Source organism: Phyllostomus hastatus, unplaced genomic scaffold (genome assembly GCF_019186645.2).
Source record: "Phyllostomus hastatus isolate PE091 unplaced genomic scaffold, TTU_PhHast_1.1 phas_contig_40, whole genome shotgun sequence".
NCBI classification, from domain to species: domain Eukaryota; kingdom Metazoa; phylum Chordata; class Mammalia; order Chiroptera; family Phyllostomidae; genus Phyllostomus; species Phyllostomus hastatus.
The window spans coordinates 71,582,346-71,589,849 of record NW_025333872.1 but is presented as its reverse complement, the minus strand read 5'-3'; the positions used below and the strand labels follow the sequence as shown (position 1 = coordinate 71,589,849).

At 46.8% G+C, this 7,504-nt stretch overlaps 1 protein-coding gene across 2 annotated transcripts in view; it reads left to right on the top strand.

Annotated features, from left to right (window-relative positions):
- Nucleotides 1-1,067: 1,067 nt before the first annotated feature.
- The window catches only part of SOGA3 (SOGA family member 3), a 38,380-nt gene continuing 31,943 nt past the window's right edge, over nt 1,068-7,504 (top strand). For both annotated transcript variants that reach the window (XM_045843019.1, XM_045843018.1), the window contains exons 1-4: nt 1,068-1,198; nt 3,152-4,341; nt 4,763-4,987; nt 6,758-6,916. In XM_045843019.1, coding sequence (XP_045698975.1) covers nt 3,253-4,341; nt 4,763-4,987; nt 6,758-6,916 — 1,473 coding nt within the window. In that variant the 5' untranslated portion in view covers nt 1,068-1,198; nt 3,152-3,252. The remainder of the gene's footprint in view (nt 1,199-3,151; nt 4,342-4,762; nt 4,988-6,757; nt 6,917-7,504) is intronic.

Here is a 7,504-nt window from a genome sequence, read left to right as displayed (position 1 = left end):
AGAATTTCTCCAGCCAGATTTTTAAAATGCTATCACTGTGGAACTGAATGGATCAGTGTACATTTTAAAGCATCTATTCTGAACCCCCTCCCCAATTCCTTCAACTCTTATGTATTCACTCTTGCTGATTCCTGTTATCCATGCATTACTGTAAAGAGTATGGTTCCTAGCAATTGGTCCTATATTCACAGTGGAAAATAGAACTTGATAGAGAAGAAAATGCACCGAGGTCAAATCTGTCTGTACACGATGTCTGTAAACCGATATGTAGTTGGTTTGCACTAAATTAGTCGTGGCATCTCAAGAACCCTTTGTCTGTGGGACGGTGAGCCTGGCAATCATATCTACTCATGGAAGCGTTGCCTGGTGACTCCGCCCGGGATGGGGGTGGGGACTGAGCACCGCGTGGAGAGCTCGACTGAGAATTAAAGTGAGCGAACAAAGAGAACTCCCAGCAGCCGCCTGCCAGCGCCTCGCAGCTGCATCAGGAGACCTCGGTCACACCCGGAAGGCTGTTTGCATCCTTCTGCCCGTGAAAACAGCTCAAGTGAAAAATTGATGGAGATTGATCGAGCCCAGGACAAAGCTTTGCAGAAAACTAGTGCATCCGATTTCGAGCGATTTTGGAATCGTCTGTCAAGTACGGGATACAGGAGTGCAACAAGGACTTTGAGCTTGGCTACGGATCTTCCCTCTCGGGCGTGGCTTCGGCCTTTTTGTCTTCTTGCTACCCCTCACCCCTTCCCCTGTCCCCGCCTTCTCTTTCCTCTAGAAAGTAGCCTCTCTTTGGTTACTTCTACCCTCTCCTCCCTTGCAATCCCGCCCCCTCCCTTGCCCAGTGCGGTGAGGTCAGCTCATGAATATCAGTGCACTTCCTGGGGAGCGTCTGGCACGGCTTGGTACCTCCCGCGGTCGCCGGCTCGCAGCAGCAGCCCTAGCCCAGCCTCGGACTGCCGGGAAGTAACCTGCTCTGGGGGCCAGAGTCTGCACCGTAACGCCATTGTTTGGGGAAAACCAGTGGGTGTGGAACTGGGGCGAGTGGGCCCATAGTCGTGCTCAGCCAGAAAGTCGAATACAATGCTGTGAAGTTAAACTTTCCTCGTCTCTGAAAGACACAATAAACGCTGAGGTCACCGGAAGATCAAAAGGAAAGCGCTGCTGATTTGCATCAACTTCGAAACATCGCCTCTGCTGAGAAGTGAGCAGTTATTCTGGATTTCTAAAGGGATGGGGATGAGATATGGGGTAGGTTAATAGGAAGATGAAATTGGAGGTTTAAACTATTGGTTTGGGTTGTTCAGGGGTGCTTGGTTGACGATTTCCACAAGGGAGAGCTTGGAGAGACACAGCATCTTGTCACTTTGGGAGAACCACGTGACAGCAGTCAGTTACCTTTGTGGAAGCCGAGCTTCCTCCTGGGTTAAAGCTGTATGGGAACCAAATTTAAGCGTTCTCTGATGGCTCTCAGCTCCGGAGTTATGCTGCCTAATTCAAAACAAAAATAAGGTGGGACTGGCAAAATAACTTGTTTGGGTGATCACGTTAGTGTGACCCACGCCGATAAACCAAGCCAGATATTCTAGAAGCATGTGGCTCCAAGAGAACCCGTAGAAAATAAGTTGATTAAAAATACTTTATTTCTCTCCCCTAACATCTTCTTTGTTCACTATTATTTTTCAAACTTAGTTGGAAGGAGATCCTGAGAAAAGAAAAGGGGTGGAGAAGGAGCTCTTCAGTAATTTTTTAAAAATAAGGCATTACTGCACGTTGACTGAGTTATGATACTTAAAATAGACAATAACAGGAATAATAGTCAAGTAACTGGCAAGCATCTCCTCTCCAAATAGGAGTTTTGAAAAACAAAACAAAAGAGAACTTTCTGCCTAGTCATGCCTCTTTTAGTGCTTTAGAGAGAAATTATAGTTCTAAGAAAAAGGTACCCAATTGACTAAATGACTAGCTTAGCTGGATCACTATGGAGAGCCCAGGAAGCAATGGTTTGCTATTTTCCAGATTGTAAAAGCCAGTGATGGTTTTATCTGTGAAAAAATGCACAATAGAAATTGGTCTTATCACCATGAGTTAAGATGCACAAGCTTTCTGGGTGCAGAGTCAGGATGCAGCAGCCTTCTGGCTGTAGGGTCATCCTGTCTCAGAATTTGGCTCCATAGGAAGGACTGGGCACTTGGAAAATATACTTTTACTTATAATATATCATCTGAGAAGATGCTTAAAAATAAAAATATTTTAGCGATTTTACTTAGAACTAAAATGAATAACAAGAAGTATGAAACTTGGATAAGTGAAGAAAAAATTATCACCTGTAATTTAAGAAATTGTGCAGAGCCATCAATAAACTTTTCTAAAAGTATTTTTTAAAATTATTTCCCAAAGCTTAAAAAGGAAGCATTCCTTTAAAGTGCTAATGACTAAACTATATAGATGATTCCTAATGTCATTATTTTCTTGAAGCTGAAGTTAATTATATATATATAATTCATATATATATGAATCTCATATATATATGTGTGTGTGTGTGTGTGTATATATATATATATATCTCCCAGTCTAAAGGAAATTGGATGCATTTCTCCAACTAAGAATAACAGTAAGTGTTAGAGCTGTTTGAGAAAAGTGGAAAGTGCCACTTATCCATAGCAAATTTTCCTCAGGAACCTCCATAACCCTTTCTCTGTAACTGACACTGGGATTATTAATTACATAAAATTCTCTCCACTAAACTATGCTTTAAATTCCAGATTTGAAGTGAGAAAAACCATAGTTAAAAAACTAAGGTATTGACAACTCTAGCATGTGATTATCTCCTTTTCCTCTGATGCTTTTTGACTTTATCCCTTTTTTTTAACCTTCCCTCCACTAAATTCTGACTCCATGTCTCATCCTTCAGAATGTTAGGTTCAGCTACTTTCACTCATCGTTTTACTGAGGTGGAGTGGTTTGGAGAGAGCGCCTCCCCGGGCAAAAGGAGAATTGACAATTCCGCCTCTTCCTCCAGTCAAGGCTTTTATTCAGCGCCTTCCAAATCTCATCATTTTCTAGAGCTTTTCCTGCAGAGCAAAATCACCCTTTGCTCTGTAACAGTGCAGAGATGCTGTACGTTTTTGTTGTTGTTGTTTTATTTCTGTTCCAGACTAAAAAAAGAAGTTTGGTGGCAGTGAGGAGGGAAGAGAATGATCTGGTAATGGACCATTCTAAATCGCATCTGGTAGATCAGATCCTTACTAGACAGCCATGAGTCAGCCACCGACCGGGGGCGCTGCCCCTGCCACAGCCGCAGGTCCTGTCGCCACCGCTGCCACTGAGGCTCGTCTGCACCCGGAGGGCAGCAGCAGAAAGCAGCAGCGTGCTCAATCACCAGCCAGACTGAGGGACAATTCGGTCCGACAGGCAACCACGGCCACCCGGTCCCCAGTGGGGGCAGGCACTAAACTCAATTCTGTCCGGCAGCAGCAGTTGCAACAGCAGCAGCAAGGCAACAAGACCGGGGGCCGAGGGGTGCCTCCGGCAGCCACCCGAGGAAGCGGAGGCGGGGCGGAGAAGGCGGTGCCACCCGCTCCCAAAGGGGCCGGGTCGGGAGCTGTCCAGCCCGGGGCTGGTGCTGAAGCGGCCCCCGCAGCGACCCTGGCCTCGGTGGGCGGCAGGAGGCCTGGTCCGACTGAGGAGCAGCCCCGGGAGCTAGAGCCAGTGTCCTCTAAACTCGGGGAACCCCCTCCACTCGGGGAAGGAGGAGGAGGGGTTGGGGAAGGAGGAGGAGCCGGCGGCGGCTCCGGGGAAAGGGAGGGGGGCGTTCCGCCGCCGCCCAGGAGCTGGCGAGGGAAAGGCGGACGCGCTCCACACCGAGGCAGCGGCGGCGGTGGGGAGGGGGCCTCCCCTTCGCCATCCTCCACCGCGGTCAGAACCCCGGGCCCTAGCAGTAGGAACTCCGGAAGTGGCGTTGTGGGGGGCAGCAGCAGTGGGGGAGGGAGCTACTGGAAGGAAGGATGTCTGCAGTCTGAGCTCATCCAGTTCCATCTCAAGAAAGAGCGGGCGGCAGCTGCAGCGGCCGCGGCTCACACACATACTAAGAACGGCGGCGGCGGCAGCCGCAGCTCCCCGGTCTCTGGCGCCCCCGCCATTGGCGAATCTCTTGCAGTCCCTTCCTCCTCCTCGATGGCGGCAGCAGCGGAGGGACCCCCGCAGAGCGCAGAGGGCGGCGCGGGCGGTGGGGGCATGCAGGCGGCGGCGCCCCCTTCGTCGCAGCCGCACCCGCAGCAGCTCCAGGAGCAAGAAGAAATGCAGGAGGAGATGGAGAAGCTTCGAGAGGAAAACGAGACTCTCAAGGTGAGGGGGGTGGGGGGCGGAGGGGGAGGGGCAGATTGGGCCTCGTAGGACTAGGGCGTGTCTCGGCAGTGAGAGGCTGCTAACCTGTTAGGGAGCCTTGGAGGGGGAGGAGAACAGGAAATGAGGGGAGGGGGTTCCTAGGCCTTTTCCGCCTGTAAAACAGCCCGAGATTGATAGCGTTAGATTTTCATGTAAACCTAAGTCTGGACCTTCCTTTTTCTATCGTGGTTTGCTCCACGTTTTCATGGAAAGAGCTAGATAGAGCAGGGCGCGAAAGAAGGCCTAAGGAGGGCCCGTTTTTTCCATTTTCTCCGTGTCACGCCTGTCCCCTGGAGGATTTGGAGTTGAGATGGGGTGTGCACGGTGTATGTCGGAGGGGTGGGGGGCGAGGCTGATTTTGCCCCTCGGTCTGTCACCCCAGAACGAGATTGACGAGCTAAGGACCGAGATGGACGAGATGAGGGACACTTTCTTCGAGGAAGATGCCTGTCAGCTGCAGGAAATGCGCCACGAGTTGGAGAGAGCAAACAAAAACTGCCGGATCCTGCAGTACCGCCTCCGCAAAGCCGAGCGCAAAAGACTCCGCTACGCACAGACCGGCGAAATAGACGGAGAGCTTCTGCGCAGCCTGGAGCAGGATCTCAAGGTCTGCCTCGCAGGGGCCGGGGCGCGGGGCAGGGGAGGCAGGTGGGGCTTGGGTCAGGGCTCTGTGCTCTTGGCCAGGGGTGACTGGCAAAGAGCTTTAGGGACACTGAGTTGCGTAGCTTTGACCACAGATATCAGCCCTGGAAGAAGAAGGGGAAGGGCAGACTGGTGGATCTCAAGAGTGGAGTGTGTCAGGCCTTATAGAGAGCCAGTACTGTAGGCCCTCCTGGAGTCGCCAGGGCTCTAGGAGGTAGGGGGAAGAGGGCGCCTCCCTTTCTGGTGGAATCAAGGGTGTGGCAGAACACAGGCTCTGGCCACAGTCTGGCCTCTAGAATCCACCTGGTCTTCCAAGTGAAGGCCAGGTAGAACCAGGCACTCCAGAGCAGTGCCACGAAGACTCCTCCAGCACAGGTGAAGCCCTGAATAGGAACAGCACTGGGAAGGTAGAAGTTGAGATTTCTCCCTGCAAGTCCCCACCCCCTATCTTGCAGGAGCCCTGCGTGGTTGTGCTTACCACTTCCATAACTCCCAGACAGGAAAGCTATCCAACTTAAGACCCCTTTTGGAAGTACAGGGATAGTGAAATAAATAAAAGAAACACATATCGGTCTTTTTGCTTAATGCGAAGTTGGTTCTTCAGACTCAGTGGAGAATTTCAACTTTGAAATGCGTTTTTAAGCAGGTGGAGTCTGTTTAATTCAGTTTGACTATAAGTCAGGTGTTATTATCATGGCCTTACACAACCAAAAAATATATAATTTTAATTGCATTTAACTTCAAGGTAGAAAAATCAATTGAAATTATCCTATATTTGTTTTAAAAAGAAAGCAATGAGAAAACGTGTTATGAAAAGTAATGTATTATTTCTTTTTTTCTTCTTTTTTTAACCTTTGTTCAGTACTCACTAAGCACCGGGCACTGTGGCAAGCATTGTTATATATATTTCTCAAGGGAAAATTCCCTATAAAATAGGGATTATTAATAGCATCATTTAACAGGTGCTTAAACTGAACATTTTACTGCAGTTAGGTGCCCAGCCTCCACCCAGCCCTGTGACTTGGCTAGTAGGTAGCCAGGCTAACTCCTCCCCCCCCCCCCCCACCCAGTCTAAAAACACAGCCTGTGTCTTGAGCCACTAACACAAGACTGTTCCACTTTTCCAAACCCTAAAATTTCCAGGATAATCTCAGAACAAGGGATAGAAATGCACAGTTATTTTATTATTTTTTTAAACTTAACCTCAAGGACTAAAGTGGTTCCTAAAACAAAGTCCTTGGGAAGCCCAGGATCAAAATTCATGCCCCACACCCCACCTGTGAAAACTTTGTTTTCTAGCCTTTAACATGGGTTACAATAGAAATGTGTACCTCACAGAATTAGAGAAGATATGTGAAATTTCTCTACGCATGGTAAAGCAGAATTGAACATTTATTACCATAGTATAGTGTAGAGGTTAAGAGAACAGGTTTGAGAGCCAGACTGCCTGGCCACGTGTTAGCTCTATGACCTTGAGTGTATTACTTCACATCTCTGACACTCAGTTTTTCCATCTATAAAATAAGAATAATAATCATGCCTATTTCATGGGGTTGTGTGAGGGTTAAATGGTTTATGTATGTCAACTGCTTATACATAGCATCGGGAATAATGCCTGCATATCATAAATACTATGTAAGTATTGGCTTTTAATACTTTTAATGTGAATGTAACTGTAGCTGACATGTTTTGTTGTCTTTAATTATATTTTATTGTTACAAACATTTTAATTCAGGTTGCAAAGGATGTGTCTGTGAGACTTCACCATGAATTAGAAAATGTGGAAGAAAAGAGAACAACAACAGAAGATGAAAATGAGAAACTGAGGCAGCAGCTTATAGAAGTTGAGATTGCAAAGCAAGCTTTGCAGAATGAATTGGAAAAAATGAAGGAGGTTAGTATTCGATTATCTCATGGTGTGGTAATTATTTCCATCTCTTCAGAAAGAATTCCAAGGACTAACATGAATGTTAAAATAATTTTATTTTTTCTTGATTATAATACAGTTTGTTGTTCTCATCTAATATAGTAACAGATAGATGAGTTTGTTCTAAAAAATGAGAATTTGACTTCAGCCCTACCTCTAATTTGACATATATGACCTGTGAATAATGTTTCATCCTGTGTATTCTAAATGCATAAAAATAAATTAAGTCCATATACCAAATGCAAAGGGAGTCAAGCATGTGAAGGAATAAGCCTTGTCTGAGCAGAGAGGAAGAACTAGTTCTGTGATATTAATAGTGAGTTCGTAGAACCACGGACTTTTAAGATGAAAAAGGCCATAAAATCCACTTAATATAATCTAATTGTTGCCCAAATCCTTCTTAGAACAAAGCTTCCAAATGGTCTAGTGCTTAGAACATCACCAGTGACTGATGCTTAAAAGGTATTCTGCAGCAGCAAGTTCTATCACGGCATACCTCTTTTTAAAGATTTTCTTTGTTTTGAGTTGAAATGTATTTAAATGCAGCTTTGACTG